Source organism: Salminus brasiliensis, chromosome 23 (assembly GCF_030463535.1).
Source record: "Salminus brasiliensis chromosome 23, fSalBra1.hap2, whole genome shotgun sequence".
Classification (NCBI taxonomy): domain Eukaryota; kingdom Metazoa; phylum Chordata; class Actinopteri; order Characiformes; family Bryconidae; genus Salminus; species Salminus brasiliensis.
The window spans coordinates 8090243-8110622 of record NC_132900.1 but is presented as its reverse complement, the minus strand read 5'-3'; the positions used below and the strand labels follow the sequence as shown (position 1 = coordinate 8110622).

The 20380-nt window shown below is 41.1% G+C and overlaps 1 protein-coding gene across 6 annotated transcripts in view; it reads right to left on the bottom strand.

Moving 5' to 3' along the window:
- LOC140546207 (receptor-type tyrosine-protein phosphatase mu-like) overlaps positions 1 to 20380 on the bottom strand; it is a 220226-nt gene that overhangs the window by 76895 nt on the left and 122951 nt on the right. For all 6 annotated transcript variants that reach the window (XM_072669429.1, XM_072669431.1, XM_072669433.1 and 3 more), the window contains exons 11-13: positions 19176 to 19278; positions 3095 to 3371; positions 58 to 94 (exon numbers count right to left, since the gene is read on the bottom strand). In XM_072669429.1, coding sequence (XP_072525530.1) covers positions 58 to 94; positions 3095 to 3371; positions 19176 to 19278 — 417 coding nt within the window. The remainder of the gene's footprint in view (positions 1 to 57; positions 95 to 3094; positions 3372 to 19175; positions 19279 to 20380) is intronic.

Genomic DNA, 20380 nt, shown 5'->3' with positions numbered 1-20380 from the left:
TTATGCTAGTATAACACTTCAACACTTCATCAAGCTAATCAGATATAGAAGTCTCACCTTTGGTGGCAACTCGCACACAGTCTATTTTAGTCTCCTGTAAATGAAGAAAAAAGCCATCAGATTGTGGACACACGCCATGTGCACTGTTTCCTGTGCTTGAACTAATTTGTGTCTACTACGGGCAACTCATCTAAACAGTGTGCTTTTAGCATGCCATCAATACAGCATGCAGCAAACTAGCTGGTGGGCATTAGTTCCCACAGCTTATTCAATGGTCACTGGTCACTTTATTAGAATCACTTTAAGAGCTCCACTTACCTTGTGGGTCCACTATATCGTATAGCTGTCACACAAAAACCTTAAACCTATAAATCTATCAGTTGTTCTTTATGTTTTGTCAAATTTCATAATGAATGGACCAGTAAAATGCTCTAAAATGACTTCCATTGAAATTTAAGAAGGGTTTTCCTTCTACTGTAAAGTTGCCATTTTGGAGATACCAGGCTTTTGTAGGACAGCAACAACACGTAGGAGTACGATTACTTACAATAGCTCATATATTGTCATGCTCAATTTGTTAGCCACCATGTACCCCATCATCAATGGTCACATCAATGACAAATGATGACTGTTAGGTGACACCATCATCCCCCAGAAAACATAAACAAACTGCTTCTTGGCTGTACCAGCCACTGACCAAGGTACTGAAAACTATGCCTTGATCTTATGTGTGTTACAGGCAAAATGCAGTTGAGGGTGGAGCTCCAGAACCACACATGGCTGACTGCAAATGATGTGTCACGGCAGCTTAAGTGAGCACAAAAACCACTCATTGGCAGTCACCTGAGTGAGTAACAGTGGAGCAGAATTGACTGACATTTCTCTCTTCTCTTTTAATGAAGGGTAAGACTTACAGTCTCTTAACTGTACACTAGCAAGGTGGAGCTCCAAACGGTTTGTAATAGGGTGCATAGTAGAATATGCTCTCGAAACATAAAATAAATCAAATTAATATGGAAATATATACATTTTATTTTTGCACCTTGGCGCATTTCTGATGGATGGTGGACTTAACTATCAGGGTTTTTGCATGTTGGGGTGGTGGGGGGAGAAGATGTAACTTCTAACCAGACCAAATATGATAGCATGACTAACCATGAACAGAAAAAGTTAGTTACCACTAATTAGCATGACTGTATTCACAGTATTCGCATAAAGCACAGTATATCTGGCAGCTGTTCACGGATTATTTTTGTGATACCTTTGATAGTGTTATGATTTATTCAGCACGAAGGGATGAACCTCAGCTCCTTGCTCCGATAAGACCAAACCTGCTCGCTTGATACATTACAACTCATTACAATTCAATATAAACATGAGCATTTGCTTGGTTATTCAATGAAACAGCACATTTGGTGTCACGCGTAGTCTTTTCTCCCAGTTCCCAACTAAAAGGAAGGGCATTAAGAGCGCGGGCTTTGATTAATTATCAGTCTTGAATAGACAGACACAAGGCTGCCTGGCTAAGTGCCCGTCAGCATTCATCAGCAGCACTAAAACACAGGTCTTCAGTCAATTAGGAGACGAGCTCTCCCTCGCCCGCTGACGGAGAGATAGAGAGGCCTTTTAAAGAGAAGCACGTTGTGTCACTGCTGTCAGTCTAAACAGCAGCTTTCTTTAAAAGCATGGGCAAGCAAGAGAAGGTGAGAGGGAGGAACAGAGAGACAGAAAGAGAGAGAGAGAGAGAGCGAGAGACAGAAGAAGAAAGTCGGAAATGCATTAAACAGCGGTGTGTTAATGTGTCCGGTGGGCGTGGGCTGTGTGCATGTGCGGCGCTTTTCAGGCAGGTGCACTCTGCAAAATGTGGCCTTGTCACTCACGCTGTCGCTCTCTGGGAGAAACTTTTGCTGTCGCGGCCAAAGTGCTTTTTCTCCCTCGGTGAAGGCTGAAAACCTTTCGCCACAATTACGTCCCTGCTTTCAGCTCTAACAGAAGCAAAGTGGAGAGCTGCTTTGCAACATAGACGAGAGCTAAAATGGCCTGCCTTCTACATTTTGCCTGTGTGTGTCTGCCTGCGAGTTCAGTTTCAGACTTTTTTCCCTGTTTTGTTTCTTTTTTCCTTTTTGATCACTCCATGATTGGGCTTTAAAGGGGCCCTAAAATGTCATACTGTTTTTTTCTTTGGCATAGTTTAATAAGGGCAGTGTGGTACATGGAAGTGACATACTGTGGGTTGTACAAGCTTTGCTGGTGTCCAACCAATAAAAGCAGAGCTTAAACATTTTTTTAAGCAAGCCCCCCCTAAAAGGGAAATCTTCTATCCTGAGACAAAAGGTTTGTTTGGGGATATGGGCATTTTTTCCAGTCATATACAGATAAATAATCAAAGAACAAAGTAATATACTCAATAAATGCATTTTTAGCATCTTCAAACTATGAAAGAAGAATTTTACAGATTTATGTAGAAGAAACTTTGATAGTGTAATGTTTAATGTAATTATTATATATATTTAATATATATTATATTATAATTATATTATATTATAATTATAATTAAAATATGTTAATTATAAATTAAATTATATTATAATTAAATGATATCAAAATTGAGATATTTGTAGATATCTGACCATGTTTTGATCAGAAATTTACTTAATGCTTGCAACTGAGTCTGTTGCTGTGTTTAAAGACAATAAAAAACATGGTTAGATAGGGTGAGTATTGCCTCTTGATATTTATATCTGTCTGTAAGTTACACTGATCCTAAGACATGAAGCCTAGAATACTGGCATGTAGACTTGAGCCATGCATTAACGTGATTGTTGAGGGTAGTGGATCAGATTCAACTTTTTTTTCTTCCACTATACGATCCAGTGAGTTTGGTCAGTATTGGACAAGTATCTAATCAACACACCCCTAGTTGTAAGATCCAGATAAGTTCTGGGGATACATCCCACAGAGCTGCGTATGCACATTAACGCACATTTTAATACATACATTTTCCCTTCCTCATCCATTCAGCTATCAGATTACCATTATGTAGTCTTCTCTACTGGGGTGCCTCATTTACAAATAAAGTTCTGGCTGTACCCACCCCGTTAGCAGTGCTGACGGCCTGGTAGTAGATGCTGTAGCTCTTGTGAGGCAGCAGGGGTGCGTTCCAGAAACCGTTGTAGGTTTTGTTGTCACCCACGGTAAAAGGCTGAGGGGAGGGGATTCCCCCAGAAGAAAACTCAGCTGTGAAGTAGTACTTGGAATTCAGAGATGTGGCATTCTGGTAGTGAACAGGGATGGGGTAACAGCGCAGGATCTCTGCCTCACCACCACGGGCTCTCCTGGGCCTCTCCTCCTCCACCACTACTTGATACACACTGTGTAAAAGATAAAAGGAAGAGAGAGAGACAGAGAGAGATATTTAGAATGGCATATATGACATATACACAATGTGGTGTACCTCATTCTATTCTAAATAGTTATTTAAGGCATTTTAAGTAGTAATAAATGTTGGGGTGTAACCTCCTAATCTAATTACATTCTACAAAAAAAACAAATCTGAAAGACATTTCTTCAATTTTATTTATACTTTAGTTTCTTAATCTACATCCTTGATCAAATGAAGATCAAATATCTATATGTTTAAATACATACATTTAAATACATTTCTTTTTTTTACATCAAAACAAGCATGTTGATACACAATGCAACTGAAACTTGCATGCAAATCATTACATAATAATTACGTATCTGCATAATTATGCAATGAAACAGAATATACAGCAGAATGTATAGACACTTAAGAGTTAAAAACTAAGTAAATGAATATGTAGATTAATTGACTTGGCTGGGTGTTATTTTTTAAATTCTATGGGGGGATAAAGGCAATTTCAATTTCAGGCTCCGATCTCATTCGCTTGAACAATGGCCAACGCATCCCGCCACCGTATTCAATCAGGCGCAGTGGGCTACTCCAGTCTACAACCCAATCTCCCTGTGCGAGTTCCTCTTTCATCTTCCTCCCCTTTAGCGGACTCTCAGACATCACAAGTGTGTTCCATCATAGGTGCTTTCTTCAATGTGCTGCACTCAATCATGTCCAATATTCTAAAGCACAGCAGCCGGAGGAACAGAGCGGCTATAGTGCTCTCAGCAGAACAGAAAATATAGCCCTGCCGCGCTGCTGCGGTGGCCATGTTTGCTATTTAATAATTTAGTTCCTTAAAGGTCAAGTAGGCCTTCACACTTCTCTTTATACATCCACTCTGTCAGGTTGGAGCAACAGCTACTGAAGCCTGGAGATGCCAACTACTCTGTGGTAAATTTCCCAGAAGTATGAGATTTCTTTAAAGTCTAACATTCAAATCTTTTATGATGATCTTTTATAGAAGACCAGGCTCTGAAAATGGAAAAGCTAAATAAAAGAGAGGAGCCAAGTCTAAGGTCAGGTACTACGTTCCCCTGATGCATCAGAAGCTCACTCTTTAGAAGATATTCTGAAATTAAGCCAATTACGCTCATTTTACGAAAGAGTGAGAAGTGTTTAAATCCTCCTCTTCTGACATATTAACTAACAAACCCTTTAACTGATGTTTGTTGTTTGTTGCTGTGTCATTGTTTACAGCAAGGCACTGAGCTAACTCTAAGATAAATTGTTCATCTTCCCCGAACTTTCCGTTAAACCTTAAACAATGCAGCGGTTCAGTTGTTGAAATGTACACAATGTAACTGCATCACTACTTACGGTGGAATGGAGAGTTAGAATTAGAAGCCAACTTTAGCTTTTGCTTTGGCTACTAACTGGTAACTGCGCTGCAATTATCAGTTAAAAAAAAGCTCTGTTTGTTTTGCTCACCAACTAGTGTAGTCTAAGGTAACAAATGAGTAGTTATTCTGCAGCTGGGGTGTATTAATGGAGCCTAGAGGATGCCAGACAGCCCTCTGCTACAGTGGATCAGTGGCTCAGAACCTTAATACCCCAGTGGCAAATCAAACAGTTGATGTGCCATTCATATCACACTGTTCCACCTTAACCCAACAGCCTTGCTAGACTTTCAGCTGATGGTCACTTACGCAAACAGGGCCAGTGAGCCAGCCAGGGGTGGTTAGCGGCTACTGAAATGAATGTTGACTGATGCTAATCTGACCTTTGGGCTGGCTAATCTGTAATAAATCTGGGTTTGTTTGGACTTGCAAGCAAAAGGTTATCTGTGACTATAAAGAGCAGGGTTTATAAATACACTGTAGTTAATGAAAATGACGAGATTTCGCTTTTCTTCACTGCTGAAACCAGCTCCTGCCCTTTTCCATGGTTTTCTCATTAAATTCAAATCTGAATCAGCTGAACAGCTCCACATTACAACTCCTAGAGGTCCACAAACACCACTGCAGGGTGTCTATAATAACAAACCATGAAACAACAAGATTTTACACATTTGTGAAGACTGAAACTTTAGGCTAACTATTATTATGCATCCTGCAGCGTTGAATCCCTTTTATAAGATGGGATCTCTCGCTGGGCTTTTCGTGGCTGAGGGCAGGGTCTTCCTGTTTAGAGATGAAATATGATATGCTGAAATATTTAGCCCAGCGAGAGCGCATGTCTGAGAGAGGGAAGTTAATTAGCACTTGGTCTCACTGTGCGGTCAGAGGTCAGAGGTGAATGAGGGCAATAGATGGCAGCATGGCAAGCTTATACTGATTATAGATGAATGAGAGAAAAATGCAAGAGGAACAGACAAGCCGGCTGAGAAGGAAGAGAGAGAGGGAGGGAAAGAGAGGGAAACAGACCAGACACCTCCTTAGCAGTGCCAAACGAGCAGCTATAATGCTATATCTCATTATCTCAGTGAGATCACTGGGAATCAAGTTATTGATTGCCATCTCCTTGGTTTGTCCAATTTATTGATATTTTGTAACATGGAAAGGCCATTTCCACTTCCCACTTATGCACTTACAGCTGGTTAATCTCAACTAATTTACTCTTTTGTGGACAGGTGGACAGGACAGAACCAAATGTGAAAATTCAGATCCTGTTTACATTCAGCATTACCATCTGATCACCACAATGCAAATGTGGCAATCTGACCCATCAGCCATATTCATCAATAGTAAAATTAGCAGAATGGTAAGAATTTTAGGAATGAATTATTGAGTGAGCCAGTGGAGCCAGACTACCAGGGGTCTAGGAGGGGTCTACTAAGTTCAACCTATTGCCAATCTAATGCAGATGTAAAAGACACTAATATATCTTTAAAAATTAAATAAAATATCTATTCATTAACAAAAAATGGGTGTTCTTAGGTCTAACTTATTTTTTGCTATTAGCAACTGGTAAGATCTTTCCAGTTTGAAGTAAAAGATGAACTTTTGATCAACATCAGCCTTTGGAGCTCGTTTTTTTGTTGTGTGTTATTATTGCAGTACAGGAGCCCTCCAAAGATGCTTAAGCTCATTGGCCTCGCAAGACCATGATCCATCCCTGAATGAAGTTGTTGGCTATTCTCTGCACGTCACTTTCTCTTCAGCACTGATGCACAGTCAAAAGAAAAACATGGGTTTTAAGAGCATCTAGGAGTGGTAAGAGAACAGTGCACTGTCCTTCACAGGCGACAAGTGTTTTTAACACTTTGGTTGTCAGCATAGGTTTCAATAAAATATGTTTTTAATAATACTCAAGAATGAGTGTTACACCATGAAATATCAGCTCTGGTGAGCTGGGGTCTTAGGCACACGGACAAAATCTAATGGTTCATCATGAACTCAAAGGTGTTATTACCATAATACCACAGTTCTAGTCCTGATATTTACTAGATTTTCAGACAGTGACGATGCAATAAAATGTTTACTCACCAAAAAAGTTGACTTACATCTGCACAGAAAAATAGTTCTGATCTGGTCTAATTTAAACATGCTCATGGATTAGTTTCTCCTTGTCCTTATTTGGGGAGCTTAATTGCCTTCACAGCAGTGTTTCGGTTGTGGTGACACAAAAGGTGTTAATCATTGTAAGTCAGTTCTTCAACAGGCTATATTGCTAACATTGCTATAACATGTGGCTTAATTGTGTCAGAGCACCTCCTGAAGTTGTTTAAGGGATCAGATTTGTATTTAGTTGAAATCTTGGGTGAGTTCACACTTGCACTTTTATGTGGCGTGGCCTTATCCAGACATTATCCTGATACTCAGGAAGCATGAAGTGACTAGGTGTAAACAATTTCACTGGCACTCTTAGAATGCCTCTTAGACAATCAGATTGTGAGGTCGGAACTTAATAGGGTAAAAAAAATTGTCCTACCTGGTATCATGCCTCAAGCATAACCATGCTACTAAAATACCATACCCGCTAAAATGTATTAATTTGTACATTTTTGATGCAGTGCACCCCCATGTTTTTTATAGACAACAAGCGATGATCAACTGAGTGCTATGGTGACCATATCTCCAAAAGTTGGAGACGGATGAGCAGGTAAGTGATGCCTGTAAGTGAAAGGGTAAAAGTGTGGATTAAAGCGAGATTAAAGGCATATATGCTATCATCTTGCCATAGGTAAGACAAATTTGCATTTAGACGTGCTCGTCAAGCAAACGTGTGTGTTTGTGAAAATGTAGCAATGCAAACTAAAAAAAAACGGTTTGTTGCCGTCACAACACGCTAATGTTTACTCCAGTACCTGTAGCGGCTGAACTACATTTCCCACAATGCTGCATCGTTAAGTGTAGCTAAACATGTGTTTCAGCCGAAGTGGTCTTTTGTTGCACAGTCATCAGACGTGACACCAGTTTGATTTTGTATTGCGATACAGCCCAGATTTTTAAGATCATCTTCACTGATAGAGAGAGTGTTCTGTGTGATACTCGCTCTACCATTAAAGATACTATTTTGTGCTAAAGGAAACCTAACACCAATAAGCTGGAGTGATAAACTCATTTGGGATAGGTGGGGGATTTTTCAACCTGACCAATCTTTGAATATAAAAAATAGTGAAAGCTCTAATAATAAAGCCATGTAACTGTTTTCAAAAAGAACTCAAGCATGACATAGACTTCTTATTTCAGATGTCACAGGGCTTTGAATATTTTCATATAAGATCCATGCATGTGCACAGGCACAGTGGATTTTTAGGAGGATTTCTGGCCAGTGTGAACACAGCGAATGTTTGAACAGCAGAGGCCTCCATAAAATGTGTGAAACAGGATGATGGAACGGGATGGAGTCGAACTGAACCCATTTTCACCTCTCAACTGAGCAATGTCCCTCTTCTTCCTCTGTTACTGTGGAAACGGAGATCTCTCTCTGGTTTACCCAGTACTTAATATTCTCCATAAAATTCTTCCTCTTTTTTCTTTTTTAGGGAAAAAGAAAGGTCTCACTTGACGTCTGTGCTTATGATGTGGTGATGCGTGTGTGCCGCCAAGAATGATATGCATGGCATGAATAGGACCCCCTCCCGAAGCCCTCAGGCAAAATGGAGACTGCCAATGGCTATGAAGATCCAAGGATCTAAGATGGCCGACACATCTCTCTCTCTGCTCTCCCTGTCACCTTTTTCATGTTTATGCTGAGGAAAAAAGCATTCCTTTATGAACCAATCCAATTACCAGATCACAGGCCAACACACTGTGTTTTAAATTACATGCATATGAGAGAAAAACAGAAATGCTCAGCACGAGAACTTGCTAAAATCCAGATGGAATATGAATAATCCATTGACAGGTGAAAATTTCAAAGATACAAAGTTTCCCCAAACTAAACTTTCAGGAAGAGACTTTCTAGGGAGTGGATTTTGTTTAATTTCCTTAACCTTTTGTTTATAAACTTTATGATATAAATGATACAGCATGCTTGTCATTGTGAGGAGCTGAAGTGTGAAACATTACATTATCAAATATTCAACCGAGGCAAATCCATTTCATTACACACCAAAAAACAGGTTATTCCTATCTTAAGGCACTTTTGCGACTCGTCTTGATGAAATGCTGTGCGTATGACGGTGTGTTTGTTCGATTGAGCGGTGCTGATTCAGTGTGTTGTGCAGCGGAGCGGGTGTTGTTTTGGTGCAACATGGCAGCGAGGCACATGCGCCTCGGACCCCGACTGAGCTCACGTGAGCAGGCGGAGTGACACGGCCCACTCATTTAGCCATCTGTTTAATTCGGCATGACACGCACTGAAACAAAACAAAAACACCCAAATAAACAAACACAGAGACCATATGAGGCATGAGGTGTTACAGAACATGCAAATCTGACAACTGCTATGTTCTAACTCATATCACACAAACTTGCAGTCATTTCGAACATGTGGGCCTGCATGCACTAACTGCAGTGTGATATTGGCGACTGGACTAACTGAAATGGTCAAACATTTGATATGACTGCATACAGGACACATTTTTTTTTTAATCAAACTTTTTTTAAAATCTTTTATTTAAATTATCCCAATTTGTAAGGCCAATTACCCAACCCCCGTTCACGTGAACTCCCCGTATCACTAGTAATACCACCAAGAGTAGGAGGGTGAAGACTAGCACATCTCTCCTCCGCCACCACCTCTTTTCAAACTGCACCTGATGCAGCGTCCCAAGGTAACCAGCACCCACGGAAGAAAGTGCGGCTCCCTAGCTCCGACACAATAGTTAACAGACACTTGTGCTGACCATCTCGCTAGGATTGATTTGGGGAGAAAGTGCCATCAACCCACCCCTGATAGAACAAGGCCAATTGTGGACTCTGGCTGCTGTTGGCAAGCAGCATGATCAGGGACAAGAGTTTTTACTTGTAAAACGACAGATCACATTAGATAGACTAAAGAACAAAGCTTGGTTCTAGATTTTTCCTGGTCGGCCCCAGTCAGCACGTGGATGTGTTCAATTCCATAACCAGCTCACCTGATTTAACATCATTAAGCACTGATTACCAAACCAGGTATTGTATGAACATATAAGTAATACTAGACTCCCATGAGGAGAGCTCTGGAGATGATTTAATGAACACAGTGATAGAAAACCACAACTTTTTGTATAAATGGTTTTTGTGTTTACTTTAATATTAGTGTTTTACTGAGCAAATAACCTTTTACTTCCAAGATAAACAGCTTTTATTCATTCCAGTTTTCACAGTGCCTAAAACCTCTGCACAGTACTGAATGTTCTTCTATGAGATATCTGACATGATCACTTAACTGGGACGATGTGATAATAACAGGCCCAGACCCAGTAAACAAAGGAGAGGTAACACTGTGTAACCGTGAATGGGTTTTGCTGGCCACTTTAGACTGTGGCGGAAGTGATGGGGTTATGAAAGATACCATTCCTGTGTTATTGTACTTTGCCTTGTAATCATTCTGCCTCTGTTAAGTCATTATTGACATATCTATAAAAGCATATGCACACACTGTAGACTTAATTGGATTTGATGTGTCATTACGGTTGACGACATTAGCTAATCCTAAGAGGAAGCGAAGAGAGGCCTTTCGGGGGCTACGTCTCTTCCCGGTATGGCTGAGGGCCACGAGTCATGGGAGAGGCCGAAATACACTTACACACTCCCCCACCTGTCGCTCCCTTACTCGAGCGCGACATGACGTCTCCCACAGGCCCTATGACTAATTGATTAAAACCTCTGACTGCAGAGAGAGCTGCCAGACCTGTTCTGCACCGGGAAAGAGGAGGAGAGGAAGAGACAAAGAAGCAAGGGACGGTGGCATCTCTTTTTTAAAAAGAGAAGAGACATGAGGGTGGAGTGATGAGAGAAAGTCAGTGGTCAAAGGGAATGTTAGAAAGCACTGGAGGTACAGAACAGAAAAAAAAAACCCAGACAGGACAGGAGAACATTGGCTAGACCTGCGTGAAAAGCAAAGTTTTTTTATGGAAACTGGTATTACGATACACAATTTCAGGACCAATAACAAAAATGAAAACAAAAATAATAAAAATAATTATATATATGAATACTGACAGCTTGTTGTGGATTACACCAGTAGCTATACAACACTATAATTCACATATGACATAGTGAGCTTAAGAGTGTTAAGATGGATCATTGACCACTTTTACTCATCCTAATCTAACATCCTAGAAATTCCATCTGTACATTGTTCCTTGGGTTTTCGCAACCCATCACCACCCTGTCACATCCCTTTAACTCTGCCGTATCTCTCATTCCTAGCTCCACTTATCAGTGAGGGGGTTGTTTATTGTTCTACGACAAAGCACTCCAAAGCAGTCCAAAGTTGATTGAGCCCCCCCCTTACAATCTCTTCCAATACAATGACATGCTCATACCCAAGCATTCTTACAGCAGTGAATATTTTTGGTATATGAGTTTGCTCATAATTGCCTAATTATGACAGTATGGTCTGCCGTCTCTGCAAGCTTGCTTGTTTAATTTAACTACACTTTATGCAGTATTGCTTTACTGAGTACTTTATGTGGTCCGGTCTGACTGTTAGATGCCCATTTATGTTGAATAAGGAGGCTTGTAGCAAAACAATAAACACTTATTTATACACTCCTACGTAGTACCATTCCTGCCTGGAAGAGTGGCGCTGTGCTATTACCTGCTATGCTCCATTTGAGTGAACTGAAAAGCCTGTATAAGCCTGAATAATATATCGCCTGCCGTTACATTGTACACCCCTGCTGTGTTTTCTGAGGAAGGATATGACCAGGTGAGTGGAGAGGAATGGATAGGGAGGAAGTAGGTGACAGGAGGTAAGGAAGGGACCAGGACTCAGTCAGTGGTGGTCAGAGCTTTACTGTGGGCAGCACCTGTGGTGTGGACGGTGCGTTTGCTGCAGGCAGCTCTGACACCAATTAGGCCCTTTCCATCTCGCCAGCCGCCAAGCACCACGTCCGCCAATTATGGGGGATTGACTTGGCATCGACTGGAGAGTGACCTGAGAGTGCGATTTACTGTCTGCCGAAAGAGAGAGAGAGAGAAAGAAAGAGAGAGAGAGCGAGAGACACTGCAGAAGAGGTGATGAATGCAGCGTGCAGAGGGCGCATCTAAATCAGTCCTTGCTTCTCTCTCTCTCTCTCTCCTGTGTTAACACTAATCTTTTCCCCTAGCTGCACGCCCGGACGATCAAACGGGCAGGCCATGCCACTGGAGGCTCTACATCTGCCTGATTTAAGAGAGATCCTGAGACACACGCAAAGCCTGACACTGCATCCTCTCTACTACCTCCCCTTCCTCCCCCTAAAGATGTTGCTGTTTCAAGAGCTGCATCCCACTATAGCTCTGTCTCTCTCAAAAGTCTCGCTTGCCTTCTCTATTTCTCCCAGGTGCGTTTTAAAAACAATACAAACAGCAAGAGGCGCAGGCAGAGCTCACGTCTGCACTTTAATCTGAAATCTCTCACCGGAACAACGACAGCAAGACAGAGCGGAAGGAACAAACTATTTTTCTTCGCAGAGAACACTGTGAGAGTGAGACATTCTGAGGATCAAAGTTGGTGTGAAAGGAGGATTACTGAACTAATCTGCTTTAACATTTAAATTGACCATCGGCAAGAAGACTGCGTATAATTAGTATAATAAAGGCGGCTTTAAAGAATACTTCGGCAAAAAAAGGGACACGATTTAGCCCAAAGTTTGCTGCTTTATTTCTGCACTGGTGCTACGAGGCTAATAAAGGCTTGTGTACATATAGCATTGCGTAAATAGCATGCCTTATCTTTACATCTCAACTTCCTCAAACCATGTCACACTAAGTAATCTCAAATCTCACTAATCTCTGCTTATGTGGTTTTAGACAGTGTATGACACACCGTTTACAAATGGACAAATGTCCATTGCTTCAAGCTGGCTGCTATAACTATGTTTAAAGTGAAAGTTGGAACCTGCATTAATTTTTTCAAATAAAAACTTCAGGTCGATATATTTTATGGACCTGAAGCCACAGATCTCTCCGCTTGTTGCACTTTGTTCTTTGGGAAAGAAACTATATTGTACACTTTTTTATTTCTCGATGTGCAAAATGCAACACAGCAGCTTTTAGGCATGGTACTGCAAGTTTTCCCTTTTCAGTGCTAACTCTCTGACAAGGTTTGTTTTCACTCAAATGAGGGTGTGGTCATTCAGACAATAAGGAAGTTAAGTGTGACTGCTTTCATCTATATGGTTTCTTGTTGCTACGTATACCGATCAGCTTGAACTGATCTACAACACATGTGGAATGGCAGTAACAGGCTAGCTAGTTAGACCTTCAGACAACAGGGAAATGCCTTCAATGTTGGAAACACTGCTGTAGGACACACAAATTCACTGACAGATCTGTTCAGTTCTGACAGAAAGAACATAAGGGGTGAGGAGTGCTCATACGTTTTCATTGGTTTTTAGCTGTTTTAGCCTTATAGCTCCAGCGCAGAACTAGAGGAGAGTTTCGGGTACCAAACCTGCCTTGGCTGATCAGCTTGGAGTGAGGGAAAAATTGTAGCTGAATCTGATTTGTTGCTGAGCTGTTCCTTTAATATGAAGAGAACAGAAGAGCAGTTCAGGTCTCAAAAGGATGACAACAAGGACTGAGCACAAGCTCTCTCAGGCCAATCAATTACATAAACACATCCTACATGAGTGCTGTGGCCTGCTGTTTCACAGCCACACATGCTCAATTACCCTTCCAATTTATCTGTGGGTGCGTGTGCGTGTTTGTGTGCGCGTGTGTGTGAGAGTTATCAGCACACCTCGTCTTGACTCTCTTGCCCTGGGCTTATGTGGAGCGATGGGTGAAGGTGTGAAAAGGAGAAAGCGAATGACTGGCGTGAACGATAAGGAACAGCGTTCTGAATCCCTCTTTCTCCACGGCAGGCGCGGAACGCGTGTTTCAGAGGTGGGGGCGTCTTCTGGCCCGTCGCGAGACTGTTCTGAGCATTACACTAACACCACATGACTGATAGACACATCAGTAATCCTCTTAAACCCCCAGCACAACGCACGCTCTTCTTCCCCCTCTGGTCACAAGTGTTCCAACCAGCGTGTGCCTGCATGACAGTGTGTGTGTGCGAGAGAGAGAGAGAAAGAGTTCATGAGTTTCTGTCTGTGTGTCTGTTTGTACGAGCAGAGATTAGCTGTCACGGCCAACTAGAGCTGAGGGAATTTTCTGCGCGAACGTGTGTGTTAATGTTTTCTGATAACTAATTACATGAATATGCCAAATGACTTACGCCTCGCTCTCAGATGAATCCTGGCAGAGCAAACTGTGTTCCACTGATCTGAAACATGGATGATCGAGCTGATAGTCCCCATTCCCCACATTTACCTTCATTAAGGTTTTTAACCCAAGTGGCATATACACCCACCAAGCACTTTATTAGGGACGCCTGTACACCTATGCATTCATGTAATTATGCAATCAGCCAATCATGTGGCTGCAGTGTAATGCATTCTCAATGATTGTTGGTGCCAGATGGACTGGTTGAGTACTTCTAGAACTGCTGATCTCCTGGGGTTTTCAGCACAACAATCTCTAGAGTTTACTCAGAATGGTGTAATAAAGAACAAACATCCAGTGATGCTGATGGGAGAGGTCAACAGAGAATAGACGGACCAGTTGGAACTGACAGAAAGGCTACTCTGCTACTCTGTAACTCAGATGACCACTCTGTACAATTATGGTGAGCAGAAAAGTATCTCAGAATGCACAACACTTCCAAACCTAACATCCATTGCGTCCACCAGTAGGCACAGGCTCACCAAAATTAAGACTGGAGACCTGAAGACTGGAGAAATATAGCCTGATCTGATGAATCTTGATTTCTGCTGAGGCATGTAGATGGCCAGAATATGGCACCAAGAGCATGGATCCATGGACCCAACTTGCCTTGTATCAATAGTGGGGTAATAGTAATAGGAGAAACACATGTCTCCTCCAATACATATAAAGTCAGCCACCGCCTCTTTTCGAACCGCCGGGCAGCCCAGAGCCTGAATTGATTTTTTTTTCATCAAAAACAGTTGTGTGCTACAAAATCCCATGAAGTTAAATGTCATTTTGACAACACTGTCTAAAGCCTGTCCAATCACACTTCAACTGCTAAGAAAGAATGTGTTTATAGACGGAAGTGAAACAGGTTCATTATTTTGCACACTAAAACACGCGGTACTTAATAAGTACTTAACTGGTATGTAACTAAAGTACGTAATGACTTGTGTAATTATATAAAAAATATGTAATATTATCTGTTTTATCTGTTTGTTCCTGCTTTTCTACCAGTCAATGCTTTGACTGCCGTTGAGAAGTGGTTCATTTTCCCCCTGAATCGCGGGCAGACAGCTGTTGTTAAAGCTGCAAGTGTTTGGAGTGAAATTTCCCCACAAATCCAATCAGTGCGAGGATGATTACTTCATCATCTTGAACTTAAAGAGCCTCACTGCGCTTGTTCTCAGCAAACAAAAGTGCTGCTGTTAAACAGTGTAATGCCAGTTTAATGCTGTCTCATTTCTGTGCACTTACTTCATAATCCTCATAAGAATATTATTCGTTGCCGTACAGAGGGACTTGCATCTTCAATCACTCCACAGGCAATAGATTAAACATGGATCTTGCTTTTCTGCTTCAGGATGAGCCTCTGTTATTCTAGCAGGGTAGTGTTTTCAGCTGTGAATTCATTTTTTTTTGGAGTACGGCCACAAGCTAAGACTCAGTGAACCTGGGTGAAAGAGAGAGGGAGAGCTGCCATCCAGAAACTTCTTCAAAAGAAAAGAGACACAGCCATCTTCAAAGGCACAGCACTGTTGGCCTTGTAGCTTACTCTCTCCCTCTCTCTCTCGCTCTCTCTCTCTCTCTATCACACACACACCACACATACTACAACACCACTATGCACCCAAACCTCTCAAAACAAATTCAAAAATTTCACCATGTTTACCTACATAAATATGATACACATAATGGACCATATCAACACTCTACACAAGCACACACACACAACACTGAATTGATTGTAAGGCCTTCTCTATGTGTGTGTGGTGGATTTTCCTCATTAGGGGCCTCCTGGCATTTGAAGCCTGACTGTTCCTTGAGAAGGTTGTTGGGGTTGAGATGAGCTCTTTTTTTATTCATCTATAATATATCCTACTAGACATGGCAGTGTATGGCATACAGTAATAGAACTGGATCTGGGTATTCTCATTATTGTGGACCTGTTTGGTGATTATTGAGACTAGCCTCTGTGTGACACTGCGTGACACTGACTGATTGTGGATGAGAGGTGGGTGGAGATCATCCAACATCCTAACCTTTCTAACGCTCTTGTCACTAAATGTGATCATATCACAGCAGTGCTCCAAATCTGTTAGAAAGACTACTCTGGACAGTAGAGACTATAGTGAAAGTCTTGGCCTTGTTTTTAGATAAAACAATGAATGATCAGGTGTCCCAATACTTTTGTCTATAATGTGTATATACAACGTAAAGAGTGGGGTGCGTGTACACCACACGCATGCACATGTACATACATTTTACAATTCACACCTGCTTATCCTCCTGGTGATGATATTCACCACACTAGATTTTGATGACACACACACACACACATGATCTGCACTTGTCATAAACACACTTTTATCTGCCGACTGATGAAGCACCTGAGGCCTTGGGTATCTGAAGACACTTAAAACTACACACAGCGCGTTTAACTCTCTTATTAAAGCAAATATCAAACTTGCACATCAAAACAGCTGACTTCCTTCTCAGCCTGTGATCAGTGTGAAATTGGGCCACTGATATTTCTGCTTCATCATCTTAATCTAATTAAAACAACACCATTCCTATTAGAGCCTATGTTACAAAAACACACCATTTTGCCCTTGGCAATGTAAAGACACATAAACCAAAGTCAGGATCTTAAAAGATTAATCAGAGTCTCTTTTGTGTGTGTGTGTGTGTGACTTTGTTTGAGTAAACCAAAGAAAGAACCCACAAGATAATTAATGAAAGCCTCTCCTCATGCTGCCTCTGTAATTCTAATCAGCCTTTTTGTAATTACTCTACTGAGAGAATGCCACTCTAGCCAACGGAGAGGTTGTTCATACACCACCTGATTCTCGGCAGTAACAGGAAAAAAATTGAAGAACACTGAAAGGGATTAAATAGGGGATTGGAATAAAGAGATTGTGTTTTTGTTGTTTTTTCTTTTTTTAAAAAAATCAGAACTGTATGAAGATATAATTTTGTCAGATTAACTAGGATTAAATAAAGGAGAATTTATTGAACAAGGTAAAACCTTTCAAACCTTTCAAACGTGTAATCCCGCAAATCCAAACTGTGTCAGAAGCCCTCGGATTACACTTTCGGAACATGTGAGTAATTTATTTTTCCTGTGTGGTTATGTTTGTTGCGGTTAGGAAGCCATTTGTTACACTTGGTAATGGGGTGCGTTGTGCTAGCAGCGATAACAATAAAAACATCCCCACAGAGTTCAAAAACATGCCGGCTGGAAGAGAATTATCCTACAATCCTCATGCAGTGTCCAATGGACAGAAATGAGTCTGCTGACCCGAGGCTGAAAGATGCTTTGTTCTCAATCTGTTCGAGTTTTTGAGTTTTTGGGTCCACAAAGCCAAAATGCTCCAAGATTCATGAACATGACACCAGGCAGACCTCCAGGACTGGGGGGGAGACACTCAGCTGTAGCTGCTGCTGAGCTACAGACAGAGTCCAGGCCCTCAACACCCGATTTAAATTTCTGAGGCGGCAAAGTGTGTACTATTTACTAATGAGGATGGGCAGAGAGAGACTGCGTGTGAGTGTGTTGGAGACTCAGGAAAAGCCAGTGGCTATAGTGGCACAGGCAGAGCGAGCAGATGAAAGCAGTTCAGAGGCAGAGCTATCCTGAAGCCCCTCTCTCTCTCTCTCTCTCTCTCTCTCTCTCTCACACACACGCAAACACACATCTACTTTGTTCTCCGCTTCAAAGGCCAAAGCTTACTCAGAGGGATCAAATCCACAAACAATAAAGGGGGAGAAAAATAGATAAAAACTGTTTTGAAAATGAAAAAGCCAGGGAAGGGGTTGCTGGGAGCTAAATGGAGTCATTACTGGTGCAAATGCAGAGTCACCGGCAGATGCATGGAGCTGTCTGGCCTTTTTTAATGCTTTCACAGGTTGAGGGACACCAGCTACTGTAAACCTTTATTGAGCCATTGTTGTCTTTGAGTTTGGATTAGAGACAGTCAATGTTTTCCATAAACTACCTATTACACGAGACAAGCAGTTTTGACAGTGATGAGCTGCAGAGTGTGCATGTAAATGTGTGCGTATGTGGATGTCATGCTCCCTGGTACTGCTGACTCTCTCACTGGCTCTGCTAACTTTATGGACCCCATTTCCCTTTAAACTCTCACCACAATCCACCAATCACCAGTCAGGTTCCAGCAGGGATGTGCCGATCCGATCTTTGTGTTTGTATAAATAATGCAGCCACACAGTTTAGATAAGATGAGTTGCTGATTAATACTGTAGTAAAATCCCTTTATTTTAGTAAATATTTGTATAATGAGACATGCTGGACTGATTGTTTTAGTTCTGTTCAGTTATAGTATGTTTAATATTTTATAATCCAGTCTGACTTACCTTCCTGACCACTCAGCACCCAGTTCCTTTACAAAAGTGCAGTCTAATCACTTCCTGTGTGTGTGTGTGTGTGTGTGTGTATAGAGGTCTGTAGTGGTCTACATACTCTGGACTGATATCTGTTGTATTCGCTGTATTGTCCACTAATTAGATCCTTCTTTTTGACATCTATTTTTGCTGTACTTTTGCAAACTGTATACAGATCTACATTTGTTTGCCGCAGACAATTTGTTTCGAATATGGCATGACTTGCTTTAGCTTTAAAAAACTAAAATAAGCATTGTATAGCTTAACTGCAGGGCTGGCTTTTAGAGTAAACATTTTTGTTTTGAAAATGTGTTTATGTCTGTTTTGAAGCAAATAAATGGGCGTGTATTTATGTGTAAGTCCATACATGTTTGTGATGACTTTTTTAATAAAAATTCTGACTTTTCAGCTGTGTGTATGAGATGTGCTTTTAACATTATTAAATCAATATTTTGACAGAAAATGTAATGTGCATGGAGCATTTTTCTGGTTATTACAGTAAAATAGCAGTAAAAAACAAGAATTTCAAAAGAAGCCCCCACATTTTTGACAGTGTATATGATTGTGTGTTATCGTACCTAACTGGTGCTCCTCTGCTTTGGGCAGGTTTGAGGAGGACTGTAACAGTGCTGTCTGTCTGGTTCAGAGACGTCTCCTGATCATAGGCAGGCATAGAGGGAGCTACACATAAACAAAGAAAGTGTGAGAGGCAATAAGACAGGCAGTCACACAAGTCAATAAATGCCAAAGCTTTCGTTATAACACCACTCTTCTCCAGTTAAAGAGGATGCTCTTACAACCACCTGGCTTTGAGTCCCACATCTGTTCCTTATAGAAAAAGAGGCAACCCAATATTGTTAAATACACAAACACACATAGAGAGACAGATTTGGTTAAATCTTTATAGTCTCCTGAACAGGATGGACTATTATTTCTAAATAGTTCACCCAATGCATGCAATACAATCACCACCAGCAAATAAACACCTACACTATATGCACAAATGTATTGGGACACACCTCTTAATTACTGAATTCAGGTGTTTCATTCAGCCCAAGTGCCACGGATGTACTGTCTTCATAAAGTCAGTTGGTGAAATTTCTTCACTACTAGATATTCCACCTTCACACGGTGAGTGGTATTATTAAAAAATGGGAGGATTAAGAAAGCAAAGCTACTTAAAGCCACAAAGTCATACCACGTAAAGTTACAGGGGCCGCAGAGTGCTGAGGCGGCGCATAATGAATGATGTCACTGTCAAGTTACACACTGCACTATAAAAATGATGATAGGACTGTCTCAAATAAAGATTATCTTGGTAGACAAAAGGCCCAGTATTCTATGAATTTTTTTTTACTTTTGCTTAGTAGGTCTTTAGTTGAATGTAGAAAAGCTACTATACAACCTAGAATACATTGACTACCCTGTTACTTAAGAGATGAACTACATCTGGGCCTGCCCACACACCTCTGCCTTTCTTTTCAGTAGCCAGTGTTTTGCTTAATTAATGCAACGGCCAATGTAAAAACATTTACACCTGCAATACATTCAGCAAAACAGACTAACTAGATGGTCCAAGAAATATCTACATTTACTGTAATTTAAAGGGATTGTAAGAAATTAAAAGGGAATTCACATGAATCATCACTTAGATACAGTCGATCGCCCAAGACATCTCCAAAAATAGAATAGCTACCTAAAAATGTCTTTATCTAAACATTTAAGACAAACCTGGAACATCTGCACAATGTCCTGTTTTCCTCTATTTCACTTTCAACAACAT